General features: G+C 40.8%; 1 protein-coding gene across 2 annotated transcripts in view; it reads right to left on the bottom strand.

Annotated features, from left to right (window-relative positions):
• KCNAB1 (potassium voltage-gated channel subfamily A regulatory beta subunit 1) overlaps nucleotides 1-21,538 on the bottom strand; it is a 444,955-nt gene that overhangs the window by 126,844 nt on the left and 296,573 nt on the right. For both annotated transcript variants that reach the window (XM_086391547.1, XM_086391559.1), the window contains exon 2: nucleotides 602-645. In XM_086391547.1, the coding sequence (XP_086247673.1) occupies nucleotides 602-645 (44 nt within the window). The remainder of the gene's footprint in view (nucleotides 1-601; nucleotides 646-21,538) is intronic.

Below are 21,538 nucleotides of genomic sequence, written 5' to 3'. Positions count from 1 at the left end.
TAAATATTTATCTTGTCCCTAAAGCATTTAAGGTACATTAGAAAAGTATATGTGTGAATGTGTGTGTGTGTGTTAGTTGCTCAGTTGTGTCTGACTCTTTGTGACCCCACGGGCTGTAGCCCACCAAGCTCCTCAGTCCATGGAATTCTCCAGGCAAGAATAGTGGAGTATATAAAGACATTAAAATAGAAAAATATGAGAAAATTAGGGAAAGGGAAGATAAGGACAGAAAAAAAATCATATAATGTCACAGGTGAATTGTGCATACACCCACATGCCATGAGGTTTTGTACCCTTGTTAGAAAGGGAAATAACAGAGGAGTCTCTTCCTCTAAGATGTGCTTTAATATCAGATCTCTTTTTGCTTAACAGGCCCCCAGAAGACATTATGATCACAGTAGCCCCTTGGGCCTGAGTGGCAGAGGGCTGTGTGGGGCAGGAAAGGAGAAGGGTTGTATGCTCAGAAGAAGTGAGGCAACGTTGGTCAGGAGGACCCTTCTCTCCCAAGACTGGGTCCTGACCTACACCCCAATCATTCCCTGGTATTCCCTCCAATCTCCCACCTCCCAGCTCACCCCTACGTGTTACCCTGAGTACTTACCAAGACCCAAGCAAGAAACTCTGAGTCCTGATTTTCCAAGATTCCTAAAATAAAAATAAAGCAACACATGGTCATCGTTTCCTCGGGTAGAATTTTATCTGTGAGTATTAAATCTCACTTAAAAATTTTTTAATTGAAATATAGTTGATTAACAGCATTGTGTTAGTTTCAGGTATATAAACTTAACCTTTTATGACACTGTTCTTGACTAGAGCCGTGGTGGGGGCAGAGCTCCAGATGCAGGCCTGTGGTTTGGGGAAGAGTCTCTTTCATCCCTATTTGGGTGCTTTAAAGTCCAAAATGTCCTTAGGCTCAGCACAACAACAAAGGGTCCCCACAAAACACAGCTTTTCAGCCCTTTGGTCTTCTTTATCAGTTTTCTTACAAATGTAATATCTCTCTTCTTGAGGGCAAGATTTGTAGATTATTTACCCATCAGTCATTCTTCATTCATCCATCAATTCTGGCCCATAGTGGACCCTTAATAAACATTTGTTGGCTGAGTAACAGATGAACTGACCTTTAAAGCAAAGTATTACTACAGATGGATAGGGAATATTAAAAGAACAAATACAAAATAATCCTTTAGGCTATTTAAACTAAATTAGATTACTTTTATTTAAAAACTACACAAAATTCCTACAAAAAGGTCAGACAGTCCTTAAATGATTCTTCCTTTCCTCAACATTTTGCTTTTCATCCTTAAAAGTTGATCCAGGGAGAGGAAATATATTTTCATTCTTTAAGTAGAAAAAGAACTAGGTGCTCTAATCTTAACTGTAAGGTATTTGTGGAGACCCAGACGCAACCCATCTTCCTGTCATCTGCCTAATGCCATCAGAGAGGAAATCGAATTCTCAGAGAAAGGATAACTCATCGAATTTTGTAGGGATCCAGTGTGAAGAGATGAAGCTGACGTTATTGAAACACGGTAGAAAAGTGTATTCCTTACTTTCTGATCAGATGCTTTTATGAAAATATAGCTTTTTCCCCTGCTTCTATCCAAACAAAACAGAACCAACTTTTCTAAAAAGTTTTCTACAGCTCAGTTCTTCCAAATTCTCTCTTGATTATCCTACAGTTTGATTTCTTTAGAGCTAGTAATCAGTGCTCTTATTTTTGCATCTATTTCTTTTCCTTGCTTGCTACTGTCTATAAAATTCCACCTAAGCAACACAGTTCCTTTCCTAGCCTGGTTCAAAGGACATTACACTGAGAGGAGTTGAAAGATCCAGATTTTTGTGACTTTGTTGCAACCAGCTAGGTGACCTTGGAGATATCACTTCCTCCTTGGACTTCCTTGGAGATATCACTTCCTTTCTAACCCTAATTTCTTCATAGTAAAATGGGGTAGCAATGTCTATGCCATTCTTCCAGCATCGCTGTTGTGGGACTGGAACATGATAATGTATGCTAATGTGTTCACAGTAAACAAATGGAAAAGCATAATTATTTTTGGTGCTTCCTGACTCTTCTAATGCTGTCACAGACATAGTGCTAAATTTCCCATATGAATTGGATATGTCTACCTGGCAGGAAACTATTGCATAAAGGTGTGTGTGAAAAATATTTTGAACTGCTAAGTAGGAGAAAAATACTTGGACCTCTCCCATGAAATTAATTTGCGTAAGGAATTGTTCTTTTAGTAGTTTCTCAGAAAACCACAGGATGTACAGCCAGAAGATTTGCTTTGTGGTCTAAAAGTCTACTGATTTTAAAGGGTAGGAATATAGAGTGAAAGCTATATAGTCGGGAGTATAAAAAAAGACTTACACCAGAGCAAAAAAATCAAAGAAAATATATAAGTGAATAACAGTCTTCCAGGTAGAGATATTTGACATTGATGAATTACTGATTTATTGACAGATTACCATGTTCAAAGCAATGTGTAAGGTCATAAAGATACAGAGAGGAACAAGGCACAGTTCTCTACCCTTAAGGAGTTCTCTGTCCTTTTCTGAGGGACACAGAAGAGCAACCGTGTAATCACTGTAGAGTGGGGGATGTCCTCCCATGGAGGTTCTTGACAGCACATGGAGGAGCTGTCTCAGGCTTGCACTTGCATAACTATGTGGGTGTCATGGGGGAAGAGATCCAGGTAAGAAATTTCATGTAATTTTAATATCTTTCAGTGACTTAGAGCACAATAGGGAACAGGAACTTGGTGCAGAAAATTATGCAGAGGAAGAAATTTTTCTAACAAACTCAAAAAGGGCGAGATTATGACACTGGGCACTTACTGAGCAGCATCTCAGCACCCAAGGTAGGGAGACCTGCTCTAAGTTCCCTTATGCCAGTGATTTAGGGAGACAGTGATCACTCTGATACGGGTTTGCAGGGTCAAACTTGAGAAACTTGGGAACTGCCGGCCAATACAAACTGCAAAGTAGCAAGTACTCAACCTGGCCCATGTTATTGCCACTGCTGTTTGAACACCCAGGCCAGCTTTTCTGGAATGAAAGCCTTAGAAGATTTTTCAATTACAGACAATTATTTATACAGTGGTGATAGGTCTCACATTGAGCCTTGGTGTTTTTATTTAACTTTTTCACAGATTATTATTTTTTTCTCTGTACGTGGAAGGATTGGGCTTCGCTGTTGGCTCAGTGGTAAAGAATCTGCCTACCAATGCAGGAGACACAGGTTTGATCCCAGGGTTGGAAAGATCCCTGGAGAAGGAAATGGCAACCCACTCCTGTATTCTTGCCTGGGAAATCCCACAGTCAGAGGAGTCTGGCAGGCTACAGTTCATGGAATCACAAAAAAGTCAGACACAATGTAACAACTAAATAACAAGAACAAATGGAATGATTACCAAATTCAGTTAGCTGTTTTTTTAAAGTGAGAGGTATTTTCTGTGCATAAGCCATACCTGGTCTCTAAGTCCATTGCCCTTACTTTTTGCAGGGATAAGTTTCATTGTGAGGCTCCTACCCAGTAAAGCACTCTTGCCGCTCACTTAGCAGATGGAGAAGATAGGAGGAAATAACTTCCTCCAGTTCATGTGGATTTCCAACACAATTTCCGTGATTCCAAATGGCATATCTCCATCCAGCCCACGTTCCTGTCTGCACAATACTAAGCGGAGGTGGGGTGATTATTTAGCCACTTTGATCCGTTTAAGCTCTGCTGGGTAATGGAAGCCCAAATACTTGACACAGTTGATCTAATGAGTCCAAAATACATCATCCAAAAGCTTGTTTGTGTGGCTTCAGCACCAAATAATGGCCAACTTTACACATCACACTGGGCTGGGACAGGTGTCCTGGAACCTCCTCTGTCCAACTCAATGGAATTTTCATGCTCACTTCATGACCTTGTGTGACACTGTGCATTGAAACAGCTTAATGTGATGGCATTTTATCTCTTAATTCCTCAGCATTAGCACAGGTGAGGCTACCAAAAATTCTGGAAGCACATCAAATGTCCAAATAGATAGAATTTCTTTTCCATTTAATTCAAGGCAGTTGCACTGCACTAGCTTCCCTATTTTATCTGTGTCAGACATACCAGAAGAAAGTCTCACTGTGTTCATTTTTAGTATGTGCTCCCATTCAACTCAAAATAAAAGCTCCTCTTTCCCAAGTGAACCTGGGCTGCTCAGCTGCTAATATTAGAAATGAATGACATCAATATGGGGGCACGGTACACTTAGCTTTGTCAGTCAAATTTTGGAAATCCTAAACCTTAAGTCAAAGCTTTGGGAAAGTTACTGGAGAAGGGATATAGCTTCTTGAGAAGCCAAAGGTTGCATTTCTTCTTTCTAAAGACAGAATTGTCCTCTCGGTGGCTGAACTTGTTTTAAGACAATGGTTAGTCCCATGACAGATACATTAAATATAATTTCTAGTGTTGTTTTCTGGAGCATCCATCATGCACTTTTTATTTTAAGACAATAATAGAATTGTAAGAACTGAAATCAAATGTCACTTAGGCACAGTATCAAATACCATTTGATGTTTACAGGTCCTTTACAAATCAAAGATGCTAAAAGCAGAAGATTAGCAGCCTAAATGTGTTGTTTTAAAGTCCTTGCTTCCTCATACGTGTATCTTAGACACTATTTACAGTAAACTGCTTGGAAGAAAGGAACAGTTGGCTAAAATATGTACCTTGCATTTGACCAAGAAAGATGCATGTTGCACAGGAGAAAAATCCCTTATTTAGAGGCTGACACAACAGAGACAAACTGAAGGCACATGTAAAGGGCTCCAGTGGCCTTGTCAAACTGGCAGAAACAAATTTGGTTTGACCTGGTTTTCACAGGCTCAGATCATTACATCATCTGCTGTTTTAGTCTAGCTGAACATCTTTCTGATCCTTCTAAACCACATTCTGCTGTGTGGGGGGCCTTACCTGGAAGCTACTAGTCAAACGTGGGGTGTGAAATGGAAAAAAAAAAGAAATGTACAGTTAACCTGTTTTGAAAAATACAGAGCAGAAGGTATGTTCATTTGTCAGCCAGCTTGTTTTTATAGCTGTATGAGAACATACATTTTTACAGCCATGAAGGTGACTACAAATGGTGATAACGTTTTCTTATGAGGGTACCGTTCATCACTGTTGACGGTGATTGATGATTCATTTGGAAACCAGCAGGCATATAAATGGTTTAGCCATGCATTTTGATGACAGACATTGATAAGTAGCACAAGGAAACTTTGTTTCATTCCTTCCTTCATCTAAGTAGAGGCAAAGTAGAATGGGATTCTTTCAAATTCTTTGGTTTAAAGGTTCAAGCCATTTATCTGTTGTAAATTCCAACTAGATTCTTATTCATTTTCTTTGGACATATAAAAAATCACCTGTTGATCTGTGCACTCTAAAAAAGTCTGCAGAAGTATAGCAAAAAGAGATTTCCCTATAGTTAATTAATCAGTTTAATAGAACTGTGTATGACATTGGGCAGGTTACTTAAACTTTTCAAGCTTCTTTCCTCATTCATAAATGGGGATATTAATAGCTCCCTGCTTTTTCTTTCTTTAGGAGATTGAGAAAATATAAATGCAGCACCATTCACAGGAAACTTAAGTGTTCAAAAAATGATATTTACTTTCTTTCTTTCTTATTTTCTAGGAAAAGTGGCATCTCAAACACTGACGCTGGTGAGGTTCCGATTCAGGACTAAAGCTGTTAGAAGGTTGCTTCTGTGGCTTTCAAGACCTATTTCTGTGACCATATCCTCTTACTTCATGGGTTTGTGCTTAGACATTGCAAACATCCTAAATCTATTATATGTGAATTGTGAGTCATTTTGCTAGGACCTTTAAGACAGTGGGAAACAGGGGCTAAAGATAGATAATGGAGGTGAAGGAGAAGGTGGTATTCTGTTGGGAAAGGCAGTTTGGAGAATTCATGTGGGTCTGAGAAATTTAGAACCTTTCTTCTGTGACCGCCAGGAGGAGGGACATGGAGTTGGAACACAAGGTTGTGCCCAAGAGCAGAACTTGGATGATCTGCACGGTGGAGATGGTGATAGGGGTTGCGAAAGGCTCATCAAAGTCTACTTATCACTTAAATAAAAGTTGCTCACTGCTTTTTCTGTCCCAAGGATCTAAGGCATCAGAATAGCTGGAAATAATTCAGTCTGAAGTCAAGAGAATCTAGAACCTTTTTATCTAAGGGCATACCATTTGGGGTTCATGAACATGCATGAGAAAAATACATTTTTATTTTTCACCAACTTCTAACTGAAATTTAGCTCCTCCTTCAAGTATAAATGTTGGCAAGAAACCACAGAAGTACCCACATTAACTGTTACTTTGCCATCAAAAGAAATTACAGGTATTTTTCTACCACATCACAGTTACCTCAGAGATTAAAAAAAATAATTTTCACTGGCTATTTATACCTATCACCTTTTGGAAATTTGGCACTCAGCCTACTCCTAGAGCTTGTTATTTAATATATTGAGAAAGAAGTGAATGTCTTATTAGGTCACAAATTTGGATTTTAAATATTTTGAACTGTTTATCTAGTTAATCAGATTCTTGTATATTTTATGTTATGTGTTTAAAAGCACTTTTTCTAAGGAGTCCATAAACTTCACCAGACTGCCAGAGGGGTCCATACATCAAGCATCTTGAACGTAGCTAAAAGAAATATGTCGTTTTAAAAATGCCTCTTCGTGCATCCATCTGCCACAAAGCAACATGGGTTTACAAGCATCTTTTTCAAACCATGAGGGTCGGCAATCCTGAAAAGTTTTGAAAGTGAAATATGCCATACCCTATAGCTACTCTTTAAAATGTGTATAATAAAGTTGATAGTGTTGGTGTTTAGTATTCCTTTGTTTAATTTTAGTAAGTTACAAAAAATTTTTAGGCCCTTGCTGAATTTACTTTCAATTCAGGCTTGCTGCTTGAATTACCTCTACTGCTGCTGCTACTGTTAAGTCGCTTCAGTCGTGTCTGACTCTGTGTGACCCCACAGACGGCAGCCCACCAGGCTCCCCCGTCCCTGGGATTCTCCCGGCAAGAACACTGGAGTGGGTTGCCATTTCCTTCTCCAATGCATGAAAGTGAAAAGTGAAAGGGAAGTCGCTCAGTTGTGTCTGACTCCTAGCGACCCTATGGACCACAGCCTACCAGGCTCCTCCATCCATGGGATTTTCCAGGCAAGAGTACTGGAGTGGGGTCTTGACCCTAAGGTCTCCCATTACAGGGCTCTTCAAGAGCCTCATCCATCCGTCTATAGCTGGAGTCTGCTGGGCTTACCCACTAGGGCAGAGGAGACAGAAGAGGATTTGCCATCCCCAGGGCTCTGGGGTTTCAGCCTCATGCATGGTATTTCTTTTGTAACAATTTACTTTAGTGTGATTCATTCATTCAATCATTTCACATTTCATTCCGTATTATATTTGTGTTTGTTTTAACATAAAATAATGTTTCCTTACTAATTCTTCAAGTAAGTTTATTGTCTCAGAGATGTGCCATGTTGGTTCCAAAGCTTTACCAGGTGCCCCTTGGCACCTTCTGCTGCCCCAGTTTGAGAGACTTGGTTATAAACTATTATCAGCCATTTATACCTTAGTGTGAGGAAGTTTCAGACTTTTTCTTATGTCAGCTTGGAGGATTAGATGAAACAGTCAAGAAATAAAGCGCTCAAGTTCTGAAAGAATTGGAAGAGGGAATAAAAGTAGGGTGGCAGGGCTTGTCAGGTGGTGCTAGTGGTAAAGAACCTGTCTGCCAATGCAGAAGACTTAAGTGCTGCAGGTTCAATCCTTGTGTTGGGAAGATCCCCTGGAGGGGGGCATGGCAACCCACTCCAGTATTCTCTCCTGGAGAATCCCATGGACAGGGGAGCCTAGAGGGCTACGTCCATAGGGTTGCAAAGAATCAGACACGACTGAAGTGACTTAGCATGCACACATGGCAGGAAGATGAAGGAATCGGCCCCACAGGAGAAAATAAACTTTGCCACCTTCTAAATTTTGTCCAATATCACATCTCTCTTAACAACCAAATGATCACACTTTCTTGTGTGAATATCACACATATACTTGCATTTTCAACACTAAGAAGAAAGAATCGAAAGCTTTCAAAGTTTTCTTCACCCTGGGGTGATGATTTGTTTTCAAAGAAGTTCCACAAGATGAAGCAAAGGTAAAGCCTTCTGTATCATCCACTTTGTAATGAGATTTGTGTTAGTTTCCACTGTAATGAGCTGTGTAGTTTTCAAAGGCAAAATAAACAAAAAAGCATCTAAGACAGATTTCATGCTCCAAATCTTCCCAATTCCATTTCTTACTTTCCCTTTAGAAAGTAAAAGCAGCCACGTGACTGAGACTGAGGCATGAGCTTGACTGAGGGGTGGGGTGATATTTAAATATGCACTTAATCAAAAGCAAATGCTTCCAGTCATCATGCATTCGTTTGCCATTCACTTTCTTTGACAGAGGAAGGTAAAACTAATGCCTGTTTTCTCTGTGGGCTCAGTCCTCTACATCTGCTTTCAGAGTGCCATACATCATGGTGCATGTTGTTTTTGGGTGTTAGTTGCTCAGTCGTGTCTGACTCTTTGCAACCCCATGGACTGTAGCCCACCAGGATCCTCTGTCCATGGGATTTTCCAGGCAAGAATACTAGAATGGGTTGGCATTCCCTTCTCCAGGGGCTCTTCCAGATCCAGAGATGGAACCCAGTTTTCCTGCACTGCAGGCAGATTCTTTACTGACTGAGCCACCAGGGAAGTCCATATTATATGTAATATGATTTTCTCCTTCCTGGAAGGAAGGTTGTTTCTCCTTCCAGACTGAGATCTGTGAGGGCAGGAACTGTGTCTAAAGTACCTGCTTATTCCCAACATAGAGCAAAGTCCTGGGCACATAGCAGGTGTTTGATGATGCTGACAGGGATGCTCTTATACTATTCTTTTGCTGTGGATAAAGACTGTTGTCACTCACTTGTTTCACTCTTGTTGGCTAGGGAGACTCTGTGGTTTACTGCCAACTCATGCCTCTGCCGAAGACTCCTGGACAAAAGAGTCCAAAATGCAGTACTTGGGTGCAATCTCAAAAATAATGGAATGATCTCTGTTCATTTCCAAGGCAAACCATTCAATATCACAGTAATCCAAGTCTATGCCCTGACCAGTAATGCTGAAGAAGCTGAAGTTGAATGGTTCTATGAAGACCTACAAGACCTTCTAGAATTAACACTCAAAAAAAAAAAAAAAGATGTCCTTTTCATTATAGGGGACTTGAATGTAAAAATAGTAAGTCAAGAAATACCTGGAATAACAGGCAAATTTGGCCTTTGAATACAAAACAAAGCAGGTCAAAGGATAACAGAGCTTTGCCAAGAGAATGCACTGGTCATAGCAAACACCTTCTTCCAACAACACAAGAGAAGACTACACAGGGACATTACCAGATGGTCAACACCAAAATCAGACTGATTATATTCTTTGCAGCCAAATATGGAGAAGCTCTACATAGTCACCAAAAACAAGACCAGGAACTGACTGTGGCTCAGATCATGAACTCCTTATTGCCAAATTCAGACTTAAAGAAAGTAGGGAAAACCACTAGATCATTCAAGTATGACCTAAATCAAATACCTTATGATTATACAGTGGAAATGACAAATAGATTCAAAGGATCTGATAGACAGAGTGCCTGAAGAACTATGCACAGAGGTTCATGACACTGTACAGGAGACAGTGATCAAGACCATCCCCAAGAAAAAGAAAAGCAAAAAGGCAAAATGGTTGTCCGAGGAGGCTTTAAAAATAGCTGAGAAAAGAAGAGAAGCTAAAGGCACAGGAGAAAAGGAAAGATATACATCCATTTGAATGCAGAGTTCCAAAGGATAGCAAGAAGAGATAAGAAAGCCTTCCTCAGCGATCAATGGAAAGAAATAGAGGAAAACAACAGAATGGGAAAGACTAGAGATCTCTTCAAGAAAATTAGAGATACCAAGGGAACATTTCATGCAAAGATGGGCACAATAAAGGACAGAAATGGTAGGGACCTAACAGAAACAGAAGATATTAAGAAGAGGTAGCAAGAATACACTGAAGAACTATACAAAAAAGATCTTCACACCCCAGATAATCACAATAGTGTGCTCACTCACCTAGAGCCAGACATCCTGGAATGTGAAGTCAAGTGGGCCTTAGGAAGCATCACTGTGAACAAAGCTAGTGGAGGTGATGGAATTCCAACTGAGCTATTTCAAATAGTAAACGATGATGCTGTGAAAGTGAAGCACTCGTAAGACCAGAAACTATAAAACTCCTAGAGGAGAACATAGGCAAAACACTCTCTGACATACATCACAGCAGGATCCTCTATGACCCACCTCCCAGAATATTGGAAATAAAAGCAAAAATAAACAAATGGGACCTAATTAAACTTAAAAGCTTCTGCACAACAAAGGAAACTATAAGCAAGGTGAAAAGACAGCCTTCAGAATGGGAGAAAATAATAGCAAATGAAGCAACTGACAAACAACTAATCTCAAAAATATATAAGCAACTTCTACAGCTCAATTCCAGAAAAATAAATGACCCAATCAAAAAATGGGCCAAAGAACTAAATAGACATTTCTCCAAAGAAGACATACAGATGGCTAACAAACACATGAAAAGATGCTCAACATCACTCATTATCAGAGAAATGCAAATCAAAACCACTATGAGGTACCATTTCACGCCAGTCACAATGGCTGCGATCCAAAAGCCTACAAGCAATAAATGCTGGAGAGGGTGTGGAGAAAAGGGAACCCTCTTATGCTGTTGGTGGGAATGCAAACTAGTACAACCACTATGGAGAACAGTGTGGAGATTCCTTAAAAAACTGGAAATAGAACTGCCTTATGATCCAGCAATCCCACTGCTGGGCATACACACTGAGGAAACCAGAAGGGAAAGAGACACGTGTACCCCAATGTTCATCCAAGCACTGTTTATAATAGCCAGGACATGGAAGCAACCTAGATGCCCATCAGCAGATGAATGGATAAGAAAGCTGTGGTACATACACACAATGGAGTATTACTCAGCCATTAAAAATAATACATTTGAATCAGTTCTAATGAGGTGGATGAAATACAGAGTGAAGTAAGCCAGAAAGAAAAACACCAATACAGTATACTAATGCATATATATGGAATTTAAAAAGATGGTAACAATAACCTTGTGTACGAGACAGCAAAAGAGACACTGATGTATAGAACAGTCTTTTGGACTCTGTGGGAGAGGGAGAGGGTGGGATGATTTGGGAGAATGGCATTGAAATACGTATAATATCATATATGGAACGAGTTGCCAGTCCAGGTTCAATGCATGATACTGGATGCTTGGGGCTGGTGCACTGGGACGACCCAGAGGGATGGTATGGGGATGGAGAAGGGAGGAGGGTTCAGGATGGGGAACACATGTATACCTGTGGCAGATTCATTTCGATATTTGGCAAAACCAATACAATATTGTAAAGTTTAAAAATAAAATTAAAAAAAGAAAAAGTGCTGCACTCAATACGCCAGCAAATCTGGAAAACTCAGCAGTGACCATAGGACTGGAAAAGGTCAATTTTCATTCCAATCCCAAAGAAGGGCAATGCCAAAGAATGTTCAGACTACCACACAGTTGCACTCATCTCACATGCTAGTAAAGTAATGCTCAAAATTCTCCAAGCCAGGCTTCAACAGTACATTAACTGTGAACTTCCAGATGTTCAAGCTGGATTTAGAAAAGGCAGAGGAACCAGAGATCAAATTGCCAACATCCATTGGATCATTAAAAAAGCAAGAGAATTCCAGAAAAACATCTACTTCTGCTTTATTGACTATGCCAAAGCCTTCGACTGTATGGATCACAACAAACTGTGGAAAATTCTTCAAGAGATGGGAATACCAGACCACCTGACCTGCCTCCTGAGAAACCTGCATGCAGGTCAGGAAGCAACAGTTAGAACTGGACGTGGTAACAACAGACTGGTTCCAAATCAGGAAAGGAGTACATCAAGGCTGTATATTGTCACCCTGCTTATTTAATTTATATGCAGAGTACACCGTGCAAAATGCTGGGCTGGATGAAGCACAAGCTGGAATCAAGATTGCCAGGAGAAATATCAATAACCTCACATATACAGATGATACCACCCTTATGGCAGAAAGCAAAGAACTAAAGAGCCTCTTGATGAAAGTGAAAGAGGAGAGTGAAAAAGTTGGCTTAAAACTCAACATTCAGAAAACTAAGATCACGGCATCCGATCCCATCACTTCATGGCAAATAGATGGGGAAACAGTGGAAACAGTGATGACTTTATTTTAGGGGGCTCCAAAATCACTGTAGATGGTGACTGCAGCCATGAAATTAAAGACACTTGCTCCTTGGAAAAAAAGCTGTGACTAACCTAGACAGCATATTAAAAAGCAGAGACATTACTTTGCCAAAACATGTCCATCTAGTCAAAGCTATGTAGTTTTTCCATACTACAAAGCTATGGTAGTCATGTATGGGTGTGAGAGTTGGACTATAAAGAAAGCTGAGCATCGAAGAATTGATGCTGTTGAACTGTGGTGTTGGAGAAGACTCTTGAGAGTCCCTTGGACTGCAAGGAGATCAAACCAGTCCATCCTAAAGGAAATCAGTCCTGAGTGTTCATCGGAAGGACTGATGCTGAAGCTGAAACTCCAATACTTTGGCCACCTGTTGGGAAGAACCAAATCATTTGGAAAGACCCTGATGCTGGGAAAGATTGAAGGCATGAGGAGAAGGCAACAACAGAGGATGAGATTGTTGGATGGCATCACTGACGCAATGGACATGAGTTTGAGTAGGCTCCGGGAGTTGGTGAGGGACAGGGAAGCGTGCTGTGCTGCAGCCCTGGGGTCACAAAGAGTCGGATATGACTGAGCAACTGAACTGAACTTAAATAACTCTGGAAAAGAATCTTTTGACTGGATATTGTAAGGCTAAGAACAAAAAGAACTGAACACAAACACTATTATCTAGTTGCCAATTTTTTTTCTTACAGGGGTATGAGTTAGTAATTTTGAAACTAAGGTTGAATACTAATGTTGACAAATAAGAAATGCAGTGAGTGAACACTAGACCCAGAAATTAAACAAAAACAAAACAAAATTGAGGGCCCCTTGAAGCCAACATCCCTTTATCATTTCATTTCATTTTTTATATAAACAGTCTCACATTGACAGAACATTGTGTTTGTTTCTTCTTTCCTTTTTGTTTTTCTAATTTGGCAGATGTTTACTCAGCAGCTACTAAGATGCATCCAGAGCTTGTAACTGATTTTGATGTTAATGAACGCCCCTTCTCTCCAGCAGAATAATACATCAAACTGATCTGTGAGATCAGTGAGATCTGAATGCAGTGAGAACTGAATGCTGTTGGCCTGTGACTTTATTTGGAGCCCTATTATAAACGACTAATGATTGGTCAGGTTAGAGTGCTGAATTTAGTTTATTTTCATTCTTCAGCCTCTACATCGGTCTTTTTAATTGGTCTTTACATTGGTCTTTTTACCTGATATTTTAGTTTTCGATGTCTCAAAAGTAGGGAAATTGCATCTCGTTCTGTGGTGACGATGAAGTGGTGCTCGCTGGAGGGCAGAAAACCGAATCTTCTCATGGTGACTAGGAGAATACACACCCACAGCCACAAGAACAGCTCTCCTAGATACAGAGCTCTCTCTACGCCAATCCTTTCTGATTGTATTTGACACAAAGGGAAAGCTCTTCTGATAGACTCATGAAAGGGAGGAAGGGAGAGAAGACCACCCCTTTTATGAAACAGCAAGGCATTGGAGGCATTGGAAGAATATATTCTTCAGGACCCTAAGATCTTTTGAAATTCTTTTGAAGTTTGAAAATGAAATCAAATTTCTCTCTTTGAGCTTGGGTAAATTTTTATTAAAATATACAATTAAAAAAATTGACTCTAGGCATTTTAAAATAATTACCACAGGGCAACTATAAAATCCTGTGAAATAACCTTGCTTTATGCTTTTGTGAATCAGTCCATTGTAAGAAATTAGTTAATTTCAGTTGGTTAAAATCAGTAGTGGTACTTCATTCAAGTTGACTGACTTCACTAGTTCTAAGCAAGATTTAGATGGCAGGAATTCGTAGGATAGGGCCCAATATTGATGGCAGAATAGCGGGCGACCCGACAATTCTTGGATGTGGCCCCAAAGAAGTCAATTTCCAACTCTAGTGTCATCATTATATGATGAGAAAGAAAACCATGGCAGGAAATAGATGCTTTCCATATAGTTGCAGCCAAATAGCTGGTTATTTTAATAAAAACTCTGATGAAGCCTAATTTTTGACAGCATGATGCCAAAGTGGATGATTCAGTAAAAGTTTTGAATCCATTTTGAATCTAGTAGGCTGTTTAACAAGGCAATGGCACCCCACTCCGGTACTCTTGCCTGGAAAATCCTTTGGACGGAGGAGCCTCCTGGGCTGCAGTCCATGAGGTCGCTAAGAGTCGGACACGACTGAGCGACTTCACTTTCAGTTTTCACTTTCATGCATTGGAGAAGGACATGGCAACCCACTCCAGTGTTCTTGCCTGGAGAATCCCAGGGACAGAGGAGCCTGGTAGGAGGCCGTCTATGGGGTCGCACAGAGTTGGACACGACTGAAGCGACTTAGCAGCAGCAGCAACATATCTTTGACTTTTAAAATGGAGAAGTACAGGCAATCACAACCTATTTTTTGTTTGTTCTTCACTTATTGAGTAAACATAAGCATACTTTATTTTCCCTGTGGCTGAACCCAGCTTTTTGATAATAGCAACAATTTATAGAGCACCTACCATATGCCAGCCTCATTCTAGGTGCTTTTACACACAATTCATGTATATAAAAGTATGCGGTCTTTCCAAGTAAACACTCCTGTGCCCATTTTATCCATGAGGAAGTGGAAGCTGAGAGAGGTTAAGGGTCACACACGTAGCATGCATAACAGAGTCAGGAGCAGAGCTCGGCTGTTGGTCTGTGCTGCTTCCCCTGTTCCACTCTGCCTTCAGGGGGTCTGCCTATCGGAAATGACCCAACTGTTAGCAATTCCCTAGAGAGACAGGCAGTGATGGGGTCCCTGCCTGGGGCAGGCCATTTTGGGAGGCCTAGAGAAAAAAGAAAATGAGTTTCTGCAACTCTTTTGCTAGGCATCCACACCCCCTCCTGACACCTCCTTATCTGCTTTAGGCCCCCCAGCCTTCCACCCCTGACTGAAGCTTTCCACAGTTTCTGTGATTGATGCCACAGCGGTGGTGGGAGTTGGTGAACTGCCACTCATCTCACTCCTCTGCCGATCAGCCTTCAGACTGAAACAACAGGAGAGGAAAATAGGCAAAAAAAAAAAAGTGTACCACTCCTACTGGTTAAACATTCAACAGAACTGATTTCATCCTGTTCTTCGCTTTTTTGAAAAGAGAAAAAAATGAAGTCACTAGCATGCTTTGCTGATTGGAGATGGGATGACCAATGGGACCGAAACAGACCACTTCACAACTTGTGGGGTGCGGAATTAAGGGCATGGAAAGGGGAATGAGAAAAGTTGTGAAAGGCTGAGGTAGCCTTGCCTGAAAAAGAAGGTTGGATGAAGAATGATTTTTAGTACAAGGCATCCAATGAACACTTCGGAGCTACCGTGGGGTCTAAGGCCATAACTTTGAATAATTCATACTTTACAGCTGATGTTATTCATACACTCAGGACGTGTTTATTGAGCACCTACTGTTAAGGCAGTTTCCAGGTTCCAGGGCTCGGACAGTGAACAAAACAAATCAAATTCCTGACCTCATGAGGCTTACATTTTAGTGGAGTGGCCAAATAAACAAGTAGGCACAGTGATAAGTTCAGTGACTGAGAGGTGCTTTGCAAACACAGATGCAAAAGGCAAGGTGGTCAGGGGCAGCCTCTCAGAGGAGGTGACACCCGAACAGGGGCACACAAGATAAAAATGAGTTATGTCAGCCCCCAAGAAGGCCTTGGGGAAGAGAGGAGCCAGATAGAGAGATAAGCAAGGCCTCGAGGTGGGACAAGCCTGAGGAGCAGAAGGAGGCGGATGTGGCGGAGGTCAGTGTGTGAGGTGGGAGCAGTTCAAGATGAGGTTAGAGAAAGAGTCGGGAGCCAGGACTTACAAGGCTGCTGGCAACCAGCTTAACTCTCTATCCAGGCAGAGAAGACAGAAAAGGTCCCCAAGTTGCTATGGACTATATACTAAGAACTAATTTATTTAAACAGAGCTGTAAACAGAGAGGAGATGAATCTTTGCTGGAGAAGTTTTAGAAGAGAACTAAGACTTTGTGGATCAGATTAAGGAAGCTTCCTTTGGGGCCAGGTCCTGCCTTCCTAGATGGGTTACGGTTGTGGTATTGGGACCTAGGGTTACACAACTCTGGGGCCCCATTGTATTCTTACGTGCATAACCTCCCTTTCCCAACTGTATGGCTCAGCGGTCTTGTCTCAGGCTGAGTCCCCTTTCTGTACCTTTTCTTTATCCTCTCTTGCCCCTTCTAGTCTCAAGTATCACCAGTTCTCAGGCTCTGTCTCTTTTCCCTTTATGAACTTCTCTCTCAGGAAAGGCAGAACAACTTATTCTCACTAAGGTGTAAATGACTGACACGAACAAAGTACTGCCTGGAGGGGCAAGAGGAAATTAGCACCCTATGATTCTCAGGGGTCAGGAAGAAGGGCTCTTTGCACATGCATTTGTTTGAAATGTTTTTCTCACATATTCTCACTCAAGACTCAGCCCCAGTGCCCCTTCCCAAGGCTCCCTGACGAGGTGCTATTCTTCCACTGAGCGGGCCTCTCACTTCCGCCCGTCTTTGTTACTTTGTGCATGGGCTGGTTGATCTGTCCCTCCACAAGCTCATGGGCTTCTTGAGGACAGGTATCATGTCTCATTTACCTATTTCTTGGGCCCTGACACAATGCCGGGCTCATGCTGATCATCTGAGCAAGGAGCTGGGCAGAGTCATAAGAGCTGTGTTTACTTTGATCATAGTAAGCTATGGTCTTCATGGGCCTGAGTTTAATTGATGACAGTTCTACATTCATTACAATTTTGATTTCCTCAATATTATAAATATTGCTGCCTAAATTCCTACTAATTTAAGATGCACTAATTGACAAGTTTCCTCTTTTAAAATGCAAATACTCATAAAGGGGTTAAGTCCTTTCATTCACACAAAAGACATTTATTGTGTCCCTGCTCTGTGCAACACATTATCCCGTCACTCACACCAAAATGCTAAGGAGTTTACAAGGAATTGCTTTTTTCCCCTGATGCAGTGTATCAAGAGTCCCAAGTCACAGCCTGCTAATTCTACTTTTAACAATCTACCTAAAAGAAAAATTCAAGGATTTGCAATTAGTTTAATGTACAAAAAATAAGTATTGTAGTCATTTATAATGATTAAAGGAAGAAAAACATCTAATAATAGGAGGAGAATCAAATTGTTTCATCAGTATTATGGATTATTATGTAACTATTTAAAATTTATTAAATAGAATGCTTTACTTACAAAAGAAAATGCCTGGATTACCATGGTAAATGAGAAGAGCAGGATATAAAGTTTGTTGCAGTATGATCTATTATAATGCACAGAAGAAATCCTGTGAGGAAATTCACTAAAAATGTAAATCTTGGTAGTTCTTCTAAGTGGTAAGATATGGTTGACTTTTAGTTTCCACATATTTATATTTTATTAACCTTTTATATTTAGCAGATATTGCTCTTGGAGAAAAGGACATTTACTGCATTGGAAAACCAGAACCACATCCCTCTCATTGCTAAGATCAATTGCAGAAAAGGGCTGGGATGGCAGGGGATGGGGACAACCTTCTGGGCAAGATGAGCCTGTACCTGAGTGAGGGCAGCATGGAGGGCCCAGCTGACAGTCAGGGTGCTGCCCCCTGCAGGTGGAATTGGGAAGAGCACCTACCGGGAGATGGGAAGGCACAGATGCCTTCTGGGGTAGCTCCACCTTGCCTAGCCTTAGCCTGGAATGGAACTGGGACCCCTCCAGGTTTGAACAAGAGGAGCAAACGCTCTGGCTCCAGACTAGCTGCACAGCTGAACAAGAACCATCTTTCTGGGTATGTTTTCCCATAGCTATAATGAGCTTATAATCTCAGCCAGGATCACTTTCTTTTGGCATTTTGCAGCTTAAATTGTTGTAGTTTATCACCATCTAGCAATGTTAACTAACTGTTAGCAGGAGCTGGACTTCTAGGCTGAACCCACAGGAACAAAACACCCACATACAGCTCCAGACCCCAGTGAGCTCTCTTAAGTTTTGCGTCTGAATCTTAAGCTCATCTCTCTAATGGCTTATACCTTCTTTTCCTCCTTCTCCCCAAATAGACACATTCAGCAGCAATCCATCAAATGGTTTCACAGAAGTCATTTCTGACTACTTTTCCCATAACACCTGTAGCCCCCTCAAAAAAAAAAAAAAAAAAAAGACTTCAAGTGAAACTGGAGACAAGGAGGTATAGTGTTGAGAAACAGGAATCAGCAGCAAAGACATTTGATTTTAAAGCTTTGCTCCACTCATCACTCACACCAGGATTCTGGGCTAGTCACTTAACCTCCCCAAGTTTCAGCATCTCCGCTGGTGAAATATTCATAAACACAGTGCCCATCTAACCTGCTCACAGGTGGTTCTGAGAGTCAAATGCGATAAAGCATGTGAAAAGGCTAGAGAGTTTTAGAGTTCTTTACAAATGTTAGGTATTGTCCTGATAATAACTAACGGGATTGATCGTTTCAGGAGCTGTTGCATAAGGTGAAGTGGTGGTGAAAAGGCAATCTGTCACTTGTGGCTTTCACAGGGAACAATAATAACCTTATTGGACTGGTGTACAGACTTGGTAGTGAATCAAATCATTCACACTGTTAAGAACCCCACTGAAATGTTCTGTGTAGCCAGTTATGCAGCAAAAAGAAAAATAATGATCAATAACTATTGTGAATAGAAGTGAAGACAAATATTTTGTGAAAAAGAAAGTTTGAATTCCCTCTTTGCTCATCAGACCTGCACTCAAATTCAGGACAAGGAAAGAAATTAGGAAGTGAATTCACTTAAATTATCAGGTAATAAGTACTGTGTGTGTGTGTGTGTGCACACGTGCGTTGGGGTTGGAAAGGAATAGAAGCAGAATTGAGGGGAAAAATAGGAAGAAAAAATAAAATATCATGTTCTGACTAAATTGAGGTTCATTTGTGGAATTTCAAATTATTTTATAAATAGTTCTCAGTCTCCTATTTCATTCATTTATTCAAGAAATATGTGTTAAGCATTCACTGTATGCAAGAGCTGACAAGGCAGTAAAAAAGATAAACGCACCTTGCCCTCATGGCCTGTAAAGTCTAGTTGGGGAAATAAACATTACAGAAATAATTATGTTATTGCATTATCTGGTAGCTCAGTTGGTAAAGAATCCACCTGCCAGTGCAGGAGATCCAGCTTCGATCGCTGGGTGGGGAAGATCCCCTGGAGAAGGAAATGGCAACCCACTCCAGTATTCTTGCCTGGAAAATCCCATGGACAGAGGAGCCTGGCAGGCTTCAGTCCATGGGTTGCAGAGAATTGGACACGACTTAGTGACTAAACCACCATTACGTTATTTTAGTGTTACAAAGGAGAAGCATCGGGTACAATGAGTACATCTCCCATATCATCAAAGACTTAGGAAATCGCGGCCTAAGGCATCTTTATTGTAAACCATCCCCAAGAAGCAATGGTTATTGTGAAATCTAGAACCAAAAAGGAATGAATTTTTTTTTTTAACATTTAAGGTAGAGAACAAAGGCTCTCAAGGTCAGTTCCTCCATCTGATTCTGGCTATTTTACCTATTCTCCTTAAGACTTTATTTCCACATCTATAAAATGGATATTTCTTAGTTTTTATCTCTTAGGAATACTGCAGGGACTTAAAAAATTATTCATGTACACAGCCTAGCTCAGTACCCACCATACAGAATGAACTCAGTAAGTGCTAACTGTTCTAGTTATTGTTACCTTATTAGCTACTATGCAGAGTACATCATGAGAAACGCTGGGCTGGAAGAAGCACACGCTGGAATCAAGATTGCCAGGAGAAATATCAATAACCTCAGATATGCAGATGACATCATCCTTATGGCAGAAACTGAAGAAGAACTAAAAAGCCTCTTGATGAAAGTGAAAGAGGAGAGTGAAAAAATTGGCTTAAAGCTCAACATTCAGAAAACTAAGATCATGGCATCTGGTCCCATCACTTCATGGGAAATAGATGGGGAAACAGTGGAAATAGTGTCAGACTTTATTTTTTTGGGCTCCAAAATCACTGCAGATAGTGATTGCAGCCATGAAATCAAAATACGCTTACTCCTTGAAAGGAAAGTTATGACCAACCTAGATAGCATATTCAAAAGCAGAGACATTACTTTGCCAACAAAGGTCCATCTAGTCAAGGCTATGGTTTTTCCAGTAGTCATGTATGGATGTGAGAGTTGGACTGTGAAGAAAACTGAGAGCTGAAGAATTGATGCTTTTGAACTGTAGTGTTGGAGAAGACTCTTAAGAGTCCTTTGGACTACAAGGAGATCCAACCAGTCCATTCTAAAGGAGATCAGTCTTGGGTGTTCTTTGGAAGCAATGATGCTAAAGCTGCAATTCCAGTACTTTGGCCACCTCATGCAAAGTGTTGACTCAGTGGAAAAGACTCTGATGCTGGGAGGGATTGGGGGCAGGAGGAAAAGGGGACAACAGAGGATGAGATGGCTGGATGGCATTACTGACTTGATGGACCTGAGTCTGAGTGAACTCCGGGAGTTGGTGATGGACACGGAGGCTTGGCGTGCTTCAATTCATGGGGTCACAAAGAGTCGGACACAACTGAGCGACTGAACTGGACTGAACTGAACTGAGTGGACATTAAGTTGTGAAACTTGCAAGAGATTTTTGACTGGCTTCTAGAAAGCTTAGAATCAAATTTGTGAACCACAGGACATCAGTTTTAAATTGTTAGAATTTGCATATTTAATCTCATTCGCTTCATTTTTGGCTCCACTTTGTTTTTCTTCACTAGACCAATACACAGTATGAACGAATGGATGGATGGAAGGACAGCATGATGAATGGATACATGAATAACCTCTCAACTAAATCAGGAATAGTTCTTTCAGATAGACAAATAGTGCTCAAGAGTTGGACATTCTCTCTACAGTGTCACAGAAGAGAACTCTGATTCATACTAACTCATTCCTTGACTTTTATATCTATTCAGACATGAGTGAATATATTGCTTCCTGGAGTTAACACTGAATGTATCTAAATGCTACAAAACAACCACCACCGCCACCACCACAAGAATCAACTGAGCAACCAATTCATAAGGTATACTTAGAAAATGTTTTACAGGTCAAAATTCATCTGCTACTCGCTAATGTTCATGTCTTTCTTTCT

The sequence above is a fragment of the Bos grunniens genome, chromosome 1 (assembly GCF_055505025.1).
Source record: "Bos grunniens cultivar Pamir isolate PY7600 chromosome 1, Bosgru_T2T1.0, whole genome shotgun sequence".
Classification (NCBI taxonomy): domain Eukaryota; kingdom Metazoa; phylum Chordata; class Mammalia; order Artiodactyla; family Bovidae; genus Bos; species Bos grunniens.
Note: the sequence above shows the minus strand (reverse complement) of the source record. Positions and strands in the feature narration are given on the sequence as shown.